This window comes from Chroicocephalus ridibundus, chromosome 22 (genome assembly GCF_963924245.1).
Source record: "Chroicocephalus ridibundus chromosome 22, bChrRid1.1, whole genome shotgun sequence".
Lineage (NCBI taxonomy): Eukaryota > Metazoa > Chordata > Aves > Charadriiformes > Laridae > Chroicocephalus > Chroicocephalus ridibundus.
In genome coordinates this window covers 1132303-1143965 of record NC_086305.1, presented here as the reverse complement: position 1 = coordinate 1143965, position 11663 = coordinate 1132303, and the positions used below count along the sequence as shown (strand labels likewise).

Here is an 11663-nt window from a genome sequence, read left to right as displayed (position 1 = left end):
CCCTCCGTGGGCACATGTGCATCTGCTGCACTCACACATGCACCCCCACCCTCCCCGCGCACCCCCCACCTTGGTGCTCACTCCCCCCCCCCGGGTACCCTCCCACTCCAGCCCTGCACCCATCCACTGCCATACTACCATCCCCTCTCCCATGCAACGAGTTCCTCCATGCTCAGCCTGCAGTGGCCACCAGCCACAGGGGCGGGGGGGGCTCATGGGGGCTTTGCCACGCAGGCAGTGGGTGCGACACAGGGTCCCACTGCTCCCCAGCACCCATGTCATGCTGTGCATCAGCTCCCCCCAGGGCTTGTACAGCACCGTGTGCTGCCGACAGCACAGCGGGTGCTGGGGTCCCCTGGGTATCTGAGAGGGGTGAGGGTGGAAGGGGGGTGTCAATGCTGCGTTCCCCAAGAGCCGGGGGGGTGCAATGAGGACACGGCGGACACCAGCACCCTGCACCGGATGCCAGCACCCTGCAAGCTGGCAGTGACGGCAGCGATTTCCCAACCGGCACGTGAGGCCGTGCCACCAGCCCCCTGGGCTGACAGCCACCGAGGAGACAGGACCGTCCCCAAGGAGCCTTGCCACCGGTTGGGAAGGTAAGGGCAGGGCTGGGGGTCTCGGAGTGGGGTTGGGGAGAGGGGGGGACATGGGGGGTCAGGGCATCTCCCTGCCTGCAGGCATGGCCTGCCCTCTCCCGGGTGGAGGGCCGGCAGTGGGACAGCAGTGGCGGGGCTTGCACAACCCTCGAGTGACGATGGCTGCCTGCCTACAGCCCTGCACCGCGATGCCACCCAGCCGGATCCTGCCACCGCTGCTGCTGCTGCTGCTGCTGGCGCCGGGCCCCACCGCCCCGTGCTCCCCCCCCCAGCCCAATGCCACCCATTTCGTCTGCACCGAGCCCACCCTGAGCACCTTCCCTGCCGGGCTGCCCCCCACCACCCTGGCTGTCTCGGTGGAGTTCACGGCACTGGCCACCCTCCTCCCCACCGCCCTGGCGGGGCTGCCCCGGCTGCAGGAGCTGCACCTCTCCTCCAACCGCCTCACCACCCTCCCCGAACCCCTCCTGCGCCCTGTGCCCACCCTGCGTGTCCTCGACCTGACGGACAACCTCCTGGCTGACCTCCCCACTGGCATCTTCACCGCCGCCGGCCACCTCCAGCACTTGGTGCTGCGGGGGAACCGGCTGCAGGCGCTGCAACCTGCCTGGTTCCGGCACCTTCCCCGCCTGCAGTGGCTCGACCTGGCTGACAACGCCTTGACGGAAGTGCCACCTGCGATTTTCCACCCCTTGAGCTCCCTGCATAGCCTGGATCTATCCCACAACCGCTTGGCAACCCTGGCACCGGACGCACTGGCCGGGCTGCGGGTGCTGGAGAGGCTTGACCTGGAGGGCAACCAGCTGGGCACGCTGCTGCCTGCCGTCTTCGCCCCCACGCCCGCCCTGCGCCTCCTCTTCCTCCAGGACAACAAGCTGCAGACACTGCCCACCGGCGTCTTCGTCCCCCTGCACCATCTCCGCGTTCTCGACCTGTCGGGTAACCGGCTGCAGGCGCTGGAGCTGCCCCCCGGCACCATGTTGGACCTCGACATCTCCGGGAACCCCTGGGCCTGCGAGTGCCCACTGCTGATGCTGCTGCGGCAGGCGGCCCCGCAGCTCACTGCCAGCCGCAATACCCTCTGCGCCAGCCCCGCGCACCGCCGGGGACAGGAGGTGGCTGCTGTGAGCCGGGCTGGGGACACGGGCTGCGAGCCTAAGGGGGACGGGCAGCGCCCACCGAATCCCTAGGCAAGGGGTTTGGTGTCAACCCAGGTGGCCGGGCATGTCACCTCCCTCCCTGCCACTCTGTCACCAGCCGAGATGAGCTCTCCTGGGGAAACTGAGGCAGTGAGACAGGGGTGCAGCTGTCCCCAGCCCAAAGGCCACTCTCCCCATCCCGTGATGCCCATCCCAATGGCTCCCAGCCCCATCCCACTTGGCTCAGGCTGTCCCACATCCCTGTCCCCATCCCGCCTGGCACATGTCCCTGTCCCCACCCCACAACAGCACATTAAATGCCATCACTTGTAGTCATCACATTGTCTCCTGTGTGTTGTCCTGTGAAGTCCCCAGGGATAAGACAGTGACAGGCACCATGCCCCTGGCTGTGCCCATCCCATACCTTCTGTGTCCCCTGCCCATGCCCATTCCATCTAGGCCAGCCCACTCCCCCACAGGCCCACTCCCTGGGATTGCCCCCATCCTCTCCCGCCAGCCTTGCTCACCCCCAGGTGACACAGCTGTCCCCTCGCCTGACCATCCAGAGAGGCTGAGGGAGGCGTGGGACCCTGTGGGAGCTCTGCTTCACATGGGAACACCTGGTTTGGAGACATTTGGTATGGAGATATTTGGCATGGGGACACGTGACAAAGGGACATTTGGTATAGAGTCACTTGGTATGGGGACACATGTCAAGAGGACACTCATTGTGGAGATGCTTGGCATGGAGACACCTGGCGTTGGGTCACTTTGGAAACACCTAGGGTGGGGACACTTGGCATGGAGATGCTTGGTAAGGGGACACCTGGTATGGGGACTTCTGTCAAGGGGAAACTTGATATGGAGATGCTTGGCATGGGGACACCTGGCAAGGGGACACTGGGTATGGGGACATATGTCAAGAGGACACTCGGTATGGAGATGCTTGGCATGGGGACACCTGGCAAGGGGACACTTGCCATGGGGACACACGGCAAAGGGACACTTAGTATGGGGACACCAGTCATTGTGTCCTGTTGCTGTGGGGACACGTGGTGAGGGGGCACCTGGGGCGGGGACACGTGGCGTGGGGCGGTGGGCCGGGGCCCCTGGCCGCCCAGCCGGGGCCGGGTGTCGCTGGGGGTGTCGCTGGGGTTGTCCCCCCGCTGTCCCCGGGCAGGATCGGGCCCCCGCGGCCCCACGTGAGAGCCACCACGTGGCGGCGCCCTCCAAAGCCCGCCCCCCTGCCCGCCTCTCACTCCTGATTGGTGGCGGCGCGGCCCTCCCCTTCGCTGATTGGCTCCCGCCGCCAACTATGAATCCGGCGCTGGGCGGGAGCCGGGGATCGCGATCACGGCCGGGGGTCGCGACAGACCGCCCCCCACCCCCCGTAAGTACTGTGCCCGGGACTTGGCGGTAGTTGGAGGGTGGAAAGCGGGCCTGGGGGGGGGGCGTCCAGGGGCTCCCGCGGGATCGGGGGGTCCCAGGTGTCCCCTGCATGTCCCCCCCCTCCGCCCCTCCGTGATGGGTGCCACGGAGCAGCCCAGGGACTCCTAGGGGACCTGCCCCCCCCGGGACCTGACCCCGGGACCCAGAGGGACACCCCCAAGGACCACAGGGGACACCCAGGGACCCCGAGGGGACCTGCCCCCTGGGACCTGACCTCCGGGACACAAGGGGACCCCTCCAGGGACGCAAGGGGACCTGCCCCCCTCCAAGGACCTGCCTTCAGGCCCCCCCCTCCAAAGCCCCCTAGGAGTTGCCCCCTGGGTTGCACAGGACCAGGCTGGGGGGACAGCGGGGCAGGGACGCTGCCGTGTCCCCCGCGGGCCCCAGAGTGCAGCCGTGGGGCAGCGGGACACCCCAAGGGGCAGAGATGCTGCGGGGGCGGGGGGGGGGCGCACACGGTGGGGTCTGTCAGCTGCCCCGCTCCCTGTGGTGGGTCCTGGGGCTGCCCCGGCCGAGGTGACGGTGACCGGTGGCACGTCCCCACTGCAGGGTTGCGTAAGGCGAACCCAGCCCGGCTTCCGGGTGAATCACCCAAAACCCCTCCCCAGCCCCAAACGGGGGAATGGGGGGGCCCAAGCAGGGATGGGGGGGCCCAATCCTGCTGCATCCCGGCATGGCAGGAGATCAGCCCCACCCCCAAACCCCTTCCAGACCCCCATGACACCCCCTCGAGCGGCTCAGAGGCTTCCAGCTGCCTTCCACTCATGTCATGAGTTGATGGGTCTCAGCTCTTGGAGGAGTAGGGGCTGTGGAGGGGCGTGTTGGGGGGGCTCAGCCCCACCACGTGCTGCTTTCCATGGCATGGCGAGGGGTGGCCACAGGGCTCGGCCACCCCAGGGGTCCACACCAGGCTCAGCCACCCATGTCACCCTGTGATCTCTCTCTTCCGGCTGCAGCCGCCGCTGTCATGTCAGCCAAAAACACTGCACCGGCAGAGGATGGGCAGGAGCTGAAGGTAGGGTGGCAAGGAGGGTTCAAGGTGGGACTGCAGGCATCGCTTGGGGCCCCAGCTCACCGTCACTGCCCCAGCAGAGTGTGGTGAGCCGGGTGGCCAGCCTGGCCCTGGTGAGCTCTGCCTGCGGCGCCGTCTCCACAGCGTACACCACCACCAAGGAGAGCCACCCCTACGTCAGGTCCGTCTGCGACGCCGCCGAAAAGGGGGTGAAGACGCTGACAGCAGCGGCGGTCAGCGGGGCCCAGCCCATCCTCACCAAGCTGGAGCCGCAGAGTGAGTGGGGCTGGGAGGGGGGCAGCACCCCGTGGGATTTGGGGTACGCCAAAAACTGGCCTTCGCAAAGATCCTGCAAGTCATCAGGATATTAAAACCACCTATTTTCACACCTCTAGTTTCCACTGCGAACGAGTACGCCTGCAAAGGGCTGGATAAGCTGGAGGAGAAGTTGCCCATCCTGCAGCAGCCCACGGAGAGGGTAACGTCTCCCCTGGGGGACGTGGGGGGGGGGGTGTCCAACCAGCGCTGGGCGAGGTGCTGGGACAAGGTGTCCCTCTGATGTCCCCTCCCAGGTGGTTGCAGGGACCAGGGAGCTGGTGTCATCCACTGTGAGCGGGGCGGTGGGCCTGGCCCGTGGCGCAGTGCAGGGCAGCGTGGAGAGGACGCGCTCGGCACTGAGCACCGGTGTCAGCAGCGTGGTGGGCTCCCGCGTGGGCCGGCTGCTGGCCACAGGGGTGGACGCGGTGCTGGGGAAATCGGAGGAACTGGTGGAGCGATACCTGCCTGGGACAGACGAGGAGCTGGGTGAGTGCCGACCGCACCGTGCCAGAAACCGTCTCCCATCTCCATCTCCCACATTTTGCCCTCCGGGACCTCCACCCCATCACTCACCACCGCTCCAACACCCAGTGCCCCTCCTTAGCCCCCTGCGGCAGTGCCCATGGCCACCGTGACACCGCACAGGGGGCCATCCCCACCCGTTGGGAACCCGAAGCCAGGGAAGGCGGTGGGTGAACTCTCACCTGGAAACCAGAAAGCAAATATAGCCCTGTGCCGCCGCTGCGGGTATTTATAGCTCAGCACGGGGTAGGGGTGGGCAGAGCTGGCCCCATGTCATGGCAGAGGTGACCGGAGAGGCCACCTGGCTTTTTGGTGACACCTACACATGACTTGGTGGCCAAGCATCCCATGGGTGGGCACCCCTGCCTCCCCATGATGGGTGCGGAGCTTGGGGGGCTCATCCTAGCACCAGGGGGTGGGATGCTCTGGTGCCTGGCACGCGATGCTCTGGTCCCTGATGCGGGATGGTCCAGCCACCCAGTTCTCGCCCCACAGCAGTGGCGGCAGCGGGTGTAGAGGTGGCCTCACCGGAGTGGCAGAGACGGTGGCAGAGTTACTTTGTCCGCGTGGGCTCGCTCTCAGCCAAGCTACGGCACCGAGCCCTCCGGCGCTCACTGGGTGAGCTGCAGCGGGCACGGCACAGCGCCCTCCAGGTCCTGGCCAAGCTCCACCACATCTTCGAGCTGGTAAGGATGCCTTGGGGACCACGCCAGCCCCATGCCAGCCTGGCACACCCCCCCCCGTGTGATCCCACCTCACTGTGTCTTTCCCCAGATTGAACAGGGGTGGCAGGGCATGGACGGGCCCCTGTACGGCACCCGGCAACACCTCCACCGCATGTGGCTGGAGTGGAGCCAGCAGGATGCTGTGCCCATGGAGGAGAGCGAGGTACGGAGAGGTGTACCATGCGGGACACCAAGGTATGGGGTGGAGTTGGGGGCTGTGCCCATGGAGGACACCAAGGTATAGGATGGAGGACCATGCCCCTGCAGGTGACCACAATACAGGGCAGGGGTACCCATGGAGGACACCAAGGTACAGGGTGGGGTGGGAGGCCCTTCCCATGGAAGACACTGAGGTATGAGGTAGGGGCCCATGTCCATGGAGGACACCGAGATACAGGTTGGGGGGCCATTCTTCTGAAGGACATCAAGGTATGGGATGGGGGATCATGCTTGTGGAGGTCACCAAGGTATGGGATGGGGGACCATGCCCTTGGAGGACACCAAGGTATGGTGTAGGGGACCATACCCATGGAAGGACACCAAGGTAAGTGGTGGAAGGCCATGCCCATGGAGGACACCAAGGTACAGGTGTCCAAGCCAGGCACGGGCAGCATCGTACTCCAGGGCCACCACTGCCCGCTGGCTGCCTTGCAGGTGGAGGCACGGACACTGGCCATGCTACGCGGGCTCCTGTGCCAGCTCCACGCCACCTGCACCCGCCTGGTCACCAGCGCCCGGAGTTTCCCCAACAGCGTGCAGGAGACGGCGGGACACGTCCGGCACAGCGTGGAGGGCATGCAGGCTTCCCTCTCCCACGCCCACTCCTTCCACGACCTGTCGGGTTTGGTGCTGGCGCAGAGCCGGGAGACGGTGATGCGGGCGCAGCTGAGCATTGACGAGCTGCTGGAGTATGTGGGGCAACACGCGCCCCTGCCCTGGCTGGTGGGACCCTTCGCCCCCGTCCTCGTGGAGTATCCGGAGGATGTCCCTGTGGAGATGGCCAAATGGGAGGGTTGTGTCACCGTGGGGGGGTCCCACCATGTGGCCACTCCCCCACGGCTCTGCAGCCAGCGCTGAGCCCCCAACACCACCAAACTGGGGGAGGACCCGCCTGCCCGCAGCAGCAAACCCCATCCCCACCGGGGACGAGGTGACGATGGACTTGGTGACCCGGCGTGGGACCCCTGATGCCACAGCCAGGGACTTGTTTGGGGAGGGAGGGGACAGTGGCACAGAGAGGGCACAGCGTGTGCCCAGCCCTCCCCTTCTGGGGGTCCCTGAGCCTGGAGAGTGTCGGGATTTCTTGTCTTAGTGGCTTCAACACACTTTAAAGAGGAAGAAAACTTTTTAGGCCTTAAAATGACTCACAGCCTGTAGCGCTGGCTGTGGCAGAGCCACCACATCGTGCTGGGCTCACTGGGGGGGCTCGGCAGGGGCGGCAGAGCTAGGGGCGTGGGGTCACCCCGCGAGGGGGGTTTTGCCCGTGGGGTGCTGGGGTGGGGGAAGTGGGGTGGGTGGTGGGGTGGAGGGTGCTGGTGGGTGGCGGGGGTGGCTGGACTGTGAACCGCAGCCGTGTGGCACTGACCTTCGTCCCGGTTATCACCGGCACGGGGCTGGGCCCAGGGTGTCCCCAACATTGCAGCCGCAGCGTGGCCACGGCACCCAGCGGGGTGGCACCAGCTCCCCCAGGACTGGCCGTCCTCCTGCCACTGGCACCCACTGGGACCAGTCTGACCTTCGCTGGGCAAGGTCGGGGGGGAAACAGCGGGAGCCCTGTGCTGGGGGAGTCCCCCAGGGGGGAGGGTGGGTTTGGGGGGGGCGGTCAGTGCCTGAGCTGTGCCGGGGGGGTCAGTGCAGCCGGGGATTCAGTGTCAGGGCGGCCGGTGCAGCCTGGCTTGGGGGATCCGGACCCGGGGGGGTGGTCGGGTCCCGGGGGGGTGGGTTCAGTCCAGTCCCAACGGAGCGGGTCCTGGGTGGGTCGGTGCAGCCCGCTCCCAAGGGAAGGCGTCCCGGGGGGGGGCCTGTCCCGGGGGATCGGTACATCCCGGTGCAGGCAGGGGGTGTCGGTGCATCCCGTTCCCGGGGGTCATCCCGTCCTGGGGGTATCAGTGCGGTCCGGTCTCGAGGGATCGGGTCCCGGGGACGGGGGATCCGGTCCCGGGGAGGGGGCGGTGTCGGTGCAGGCGGTCCCGGGGGCTCCGATCCAGCGGCGGCCGGCGCCCGGAGGGGTCCTTGTCCCGGTCCCGGGCGGGGTCGCTGCGGCCGGTCGGTGCTCCCGGACCGCCTCGGGTCGGCCCCGGCGGGGCGGGTCCCGGTGCCGGTCACATGCGCTCGGGGCCGGCCTCCGGGGCTATAAAGGCTGGTGCGGAGGGAGCGGGGCGAGCCCAGAGCTGAGACGAGTCTTCGGCGGTGAGCGCGGTCCCGGTCGCCTGGGAACCCCCCTGTCCTGGGGGGCCACAGGCGGGTGGGGGCTGCCCCGTCCTGGGGGGGAGTAACTTGGGGTTCCCCCAGTCTGGGGGTGAGTTGGGGGGGTCTGACTCTACTCACAGTTTCCTTCCCCCCAGCTCCACCATGGCCACCAGTGAGCCTGGGACGGCGCAGCCCAAGGCGGAGGAGCAGCAGGTCAGTGGGAGCAAGCTAGAGTTTGGGGTGGGGGGTCCGGGGGGGTCCCGGTTTGTGAACAGGGCTCTGAGCCCTTGGGTGGGCTCAGAGGGTCCTTGGAGTACCCCAAAACCATCCTCGGGGATTGGGGGCACACACTGCCTTCCATCACCTATCAGCTTTGGGGCTCCATCACCCCCCAACTTGTCCTGACCCCTTCATGTCCCCAGAGCATCGGGACGCGGGTGGCCAGCCTGCCCCTGGTGAGCTCTGCCTACGGCATGGTCTCCACCGCCTACGCCTCCACCAAGGAGAGCCACCCCTACGTCAGGTCCGTCTGCGACGCCGCCGAAAAGGGGGTGAAGACGCTGACAGCAGCGGCGGTCAGCGGGGCCCAGCCCATCCTCACCAAGCTGGAGCCGCAGAGTGAGTGGGGCTGGGAGGGGGGCAGCACCCCGTGGGATTTGGGGGTGCCCCAAAACTGGCCCTAGCAGAGCTCCTGCAGGGCAGCAGGGTGTGAATAATCTTGTTTTGCTTCTCTAGTTTATGTTGACAATAATTATGAATGTAAAGGGCTGGAGAAGCTAGAGAAGAAAGTGGGGGGGGCAGTACCCCATGGGTTTTGGGGTACCCCAAAAACTGGCCTTCACAAAGATCCTGCAAGTCATCAGGATATTAAAAACGCCTATTTTCATGCCTCTAGTTTCCACTGCCAACGAATATGCCTGCAAAGGGCTGGATAAGCTGGAGGAGAAGCTGCCCATCCTGCAGCAGCCCACGGAGAAGGTAGCGGGGTGGCGTGGGATGGGCAAACACACCCAAGATCCATCCCAGTGCTGCCTAACAGAGGGTTTTCCACCCCCAACCAGCTCATCTCGGACACCAAGCAGCTGGTGACATCCACGGTGACAGGGGCCAAGGATGTCCTGACCAGCACCGTGGCTGGGGCCAAGGATGTGGTGACCAGCCGGGTGACGGGTGTGATGGACATGACCAAAGGGGCTGTGCAGGGCAGTGTGGAGCTGACCAAGTCGGCGGTGAGCAGCGGTGTCAGCACTGTCATGGGCTCCACTGTGGGCCAGATGGTGGTGAGCGGGATGGGCTCTGTGCTGGAGAAGTCGGAGGAGCTGGTGGACCATTACCTGCCCATGACAGATGAGGAGCTGGGTAAGGAGCTGATCACAACCCCCTGGAGATGTGTCGTGGGCTGGGATCCCCTTGGGGAGGGGTGGGTAGAGCCTGGGCAGGGGGATGCTGGCTCTCCATGGGGGGTGGTGGGGCCACCTCAGCAGCTCCTCTCCCACAGCCAAGTTGGCCACGGCTGTGGAGGGCTTTGAAACGGAGCAGCAGAAGCAGCAGCAAAGTTACTTCGTGCGCCTGGGCTCTCTCTCTACCAAGCTGCGGCACCGAGCCCTCCAGCACTCGCTGGGCAAGCTGCAGAATGCCCGCCGCAGCAGCCAGGATGTGCTGGTCCAGCTCCAACGCACCCTCGACCTGGTAGGACCCATCCCCATGTCCCCACCATGCCATCCAGGGGCTGCAGCAGACCCCGCCACGCTGGCCTCTGCCTCTCCTCCCAGGTGGAGCACCTCAAGCAGGGCATGGACCAGAAGCTGCAAGGAGGGCAGGAGAAGCTGCAGCAGATGTGGCTGGAGTGGAGCAAGAAGCAACCAGGCGGTGGCAAAGACCTGGTGCCACCAGAGGTAGGTGGAGGGCAGGGGGTCCCCAGGGGCACCTGGTGTCCCTCCCACCCCTCACCACCCCTTTGTCCCATCACAGCCGGTGGAGTCGGGCACACTGGCCATGCTGCAGGGCTTGACACAGCAGCTCCAGAGCTCCTGCCAGCCCTTGGTGTCCAGCCTCCAGGGCCTCCCCACCAGCATCCAGGACACGGCGGGGCAGGTCCGGCAAAATGTGGAAGAGCTCCGGGCGTCCCTCGCCTCTGCCGCCTCCCTGCAGGACGTGACAAGCAGTGTGCTGGCCCAAGCCCGTGCCCATGCCACCAAAGCTCGCCAGCTGATGGATGAGCTGGTGGAGCATGTGGCGCACAACACCCCCCTGACGTGGCTGGTGGGACCCTTTGCCCCGTCGGGCCAGCGCCTGGTGGACCTGGAGATGAAGTAGCATCCTCTGGGGTGGGGTGACACTGGTGTTGTCCCCCCCAAGCCTAGATAGGAGCATCTACTAACCTCTGCCTGGCCCACCTTGCCTATAACCATAGTGCCTGCCTGTACCGGGGAACCCCTCCTGCCTGCCCAGGTGCAGCCCTGTCCCTTGTCACCTGTGCCAGGCACGTGCAGCAAAGTGCCTTGGTTCCCCCCAAGTGCCTGGTTGGGGTCACCTCCAGCCCCCAGCTGTATCCCCCATGTCCCCTCATCCTTCAAGCCACCAGCCACGTAGGGTTGGGGACAGCTTGTGAAGCAATAAACTCTGGTTAGTTTTCACTGGACTGATGCTTCTTCTTGGGGGACGTGTAGGGCACCAAGGTGGCATCAGGGTCACCACGGCTGGATGCCACCCCAGGCAGGGGAGCTGCTGGCAGGAGGGATGATGTCACAGCCCTGCATGACCTCACAGGGGCTGGGGCTTCTAACGGAGTCACAGGGCGGGGGGACAGCCGGGTGCTGAGTGCCCGGCACAGCGGCCTCTTTCCACCCCACCCCTGAGCAGAACACATGGCTGAGGGTGAGTGCAGGAGGTGCTCTGGAGCAGCAGCCACCCATGTCCTGGCCCCAGCGACACCCCGAGCCTGTCCCCCTGCTGCTGTCCCCTGCCCTGGGTGCACAGGAGGTGGCACCAGCACGTACCCAGCCCTGGGGGCAGAATGAGGCCCATGGAGGGTGGCTCAGACACAGCCCCTATCCCAGCGGTGGTGGGGTGTAGGGCGCTGCTTATCCCCCTGGGAGTGAGTGGCAGCACCCCAGGTCCTCTGCTCTCTCCCCCCAGACCAGGCCACCACCCACACCACTGGTGGCAATGGCCGCCTTGGGGCACCATTCCCGGGTGCAGGTTGGCATCAGGGGCTGAGCAGGACCCCAGCGCCCCCCCCAGAGCAGCTCAGCGCCTCACCCCACACAGCCTGCCATGTCCCACCCATCCTGCCAGCAGCCCCCCCCCCCTGCACCCTGGAGGAGATGGGCACTGAGGTCCCCCTGTGGGCATGGCTTGGCCCAGAGGTGGCACTTGGGTCTCAGTGGCACCCACCTGCACACTGGGTGTCAGCCCTGTGTCCCATCCCATTTCCCCCATCTCCTCCCCGCCCCCCCCGCACTCCTTACAGGCAGAGCCACCCAGGACC

General features: G+C 66.3%; 2 protein-coding genes across 2 annotated transcripts; both read left to right on the top strand.

Annotated features, from left to right (window-relative positions):
- The first annotated feature begins 391 nt into the window (after positions 1-391).
- LRG1 (leucine rich alpha-2-glycoprotein 1) lies at positions 392-2077 on the top strand. Its single transcript, XM_063358104.1, has 2 exons — positions 392-599; positions 776-2077. The coding sequence occupies exon 2, from the start codon at positions 788-790 to the stop codon at positions 1787-1789; it is 1002 nt and encodes a 333-aa protein (XP_063214174.1). The 5' UTR covers positions 392-599; positions 776-787; the 3' UTR covers positions 1790-2077.
- Positions 2078-4109: 2032 nt separating this feature from the next.
- Positions 4110-10814, top strand: LOC134526473 (uncharacterized). The gene is made up of 15 exons (XM_063358391.1): positions 4110-4202; positions 4280-4475; positions 4595-4677; positions 4772-5003; positions 5535-5725; positions 5814-5927; positions 6419-6834; positions 7271-7513; positions 8329-8386; positions 8596-8791; positions 9069-9151; positions 9235-9532; positions 9672-9862; positions 9946-10068; positions 10145-10814. Exons 1-15 carry the CDS (start codon positions 4110-4112, stop codon positions 10487-10489), a joined length of 2862 nt encoding a protein of 953 aa, XP_063214461.1. The 3' UTR covers positions 10490-10814.
- Positions 10815-11663: the final 849 nt, after the last annotated feature.